Below are 1,467 nucleotides of genomic sequence, written 5' to 3' on the forward strand. Positions count from 1 at the left end.
CTTGTGTTGCTTAATTCGCACTAAATGAAGTTGCATCCTGTTTTTGTTTGTATTACCACCTCATTTTCACGTGTCCCCCCAACGTGTACCATCACATTTTCACAATTTGTGTGTATAATGTGCCGCACAGATGCAGATTAAACATTTCCTTGAGAGGAAATGGCATGCACCATATCCGTTTCGGTAAACGGAAAGGGCAAACAATAATCATGTAGAGGAGATCATTAAACTAAAAAGACAACTAGACATTCAAGTTAGACGAACTGCACAACATATGAAACCAAAAGAGACAACATAACTACATGCATGGTCCCCATTACGATAGTACCTAGCTTAAGCTTATATAAACTAGAAAGCTGAAAACACATACATCCTAGAAACTAGACACATGAGAAAGAAAAAGACCCTTTTATTAACACAGGGAAGAGGACCAGAGGATTAAAAGACTATCGTCTTCATCAACTTGTTCAGCTCTTGGTCTTATACTTTGACTCGTCTATCTCTATTCCTTCTCGCTGCGCACGCTCCCCGCCGGCCTCTTCGCCGGTGCTCAAACCTCCCTTGCGTCCCATTTCCTGGTAGCCTTCACTTCCCAACTGCTCCTTTCTCGTCTGCCCTCCTCGGCTCCTCCCTATTAAAACAAAAATAGCAGTACATATGTAATAAAAAGAAAAGAAAATGAGTATGAAAGAGAAACAGTTGCTCAAGTAAAACCGTTGATATACCCTCAGCAAGGTGTTCCTGAGCTTCAAGACTTTTCCCACCGGTGCCACCTGGAACTACAGTTTCTCCTTCCTTTGCCCTACGGTTGAGTTCAGACTTTTCTTGCTGTGACGCCATTTCTTCTTCCTTTGTTGTTTAGAACTATGTCGTTGTGAACAGAAACAAAACAAAGTACGGTTTCTAGTACGATTCACTCACTGCAACACCTGATGACGAAACGGAGAATTTGGCTGCTCATTTATAAAAGGGGAGCAGGGGATAATGGTGTTGAGCAGTTGACGCGTGGAGGTTAACGCGGCGGTTCAGAGAGAAAAAACGAGAACAACTCAGCCTTGATGTAGTAGGAAGAATGACACGTGTCCGCAAGGGTGATAGTATGCTCACACGCTCTCGCTCCGAATACTTAGCTAAGCCTAAAAGCTGGAAAGCACGAGAAGGTTATCGATATCTGGAGACAGGAGATAATATCCAATAAAATCCAAACCGATCAAGGAACGCGGCGGTTATTGAAGTATAATGAATAATTTAATTTCTTTTCTTCATATTTTAAAAATGGATCACTTTTACTTGAACAGTGAATGGTACTTTTAAAATAACGAAAATACCCATTAATGTTTTAAGCTAAGGATGTATCGGAAACATCAATTCTACCTCAAACAAGATAGGGATAAGATCTGCGTATATCTTATTGTTTCTCCAAAATACACACACAAGTATATACGATCAACAAGTAATATAATGATG

At 40.6% G+C, this 1,467-nt stretch overlaps 1 protein-coding gene across 1 annotated transcript; it reads right to left on the minus strand.

Moving 5' to 3' along the window:
* Positions 1 to 224: 224 nt before the first annotated feature.
* On the minus strand, positions 225 to 946 carry LOC107793794 (em protein H5-like). Its single transcript, XM_016616234.2, has 2 exons — positions 726 to 946; positions 225 to 631 (listed from the first exon to the last, which is right to left on the minus strand). Exons 1-2 carry the CDS (start codon positions 838 to 840, stop codon positions 468 to 470), a joined length of 279 nt encoding a protein of 92 aa, XP_016471720.1. The 5' UTR covers positions 841 to 946; the 3' UTR covers positions 225 to 467.
* Between the last annotated feature and the right edge of the window lie 521 nt (positions 947 to 1,467).

The sequence above is a fragment of the Nicotiana tabacum genome, chromosome 4 (genome assembly GCF_000715075.1).
Source record: "Nicotiana tabacum cultivar K326 chromosome 4, ASM71507v2, whole genome shotgun sequence".
Classification (NCBI taxonomy): Eukaryota; Viridiplantae; Streptophyta; class Magnoliopsida; order Solanales; family Solanaceae; genus Nicotiana; species Nicotiana tabacum.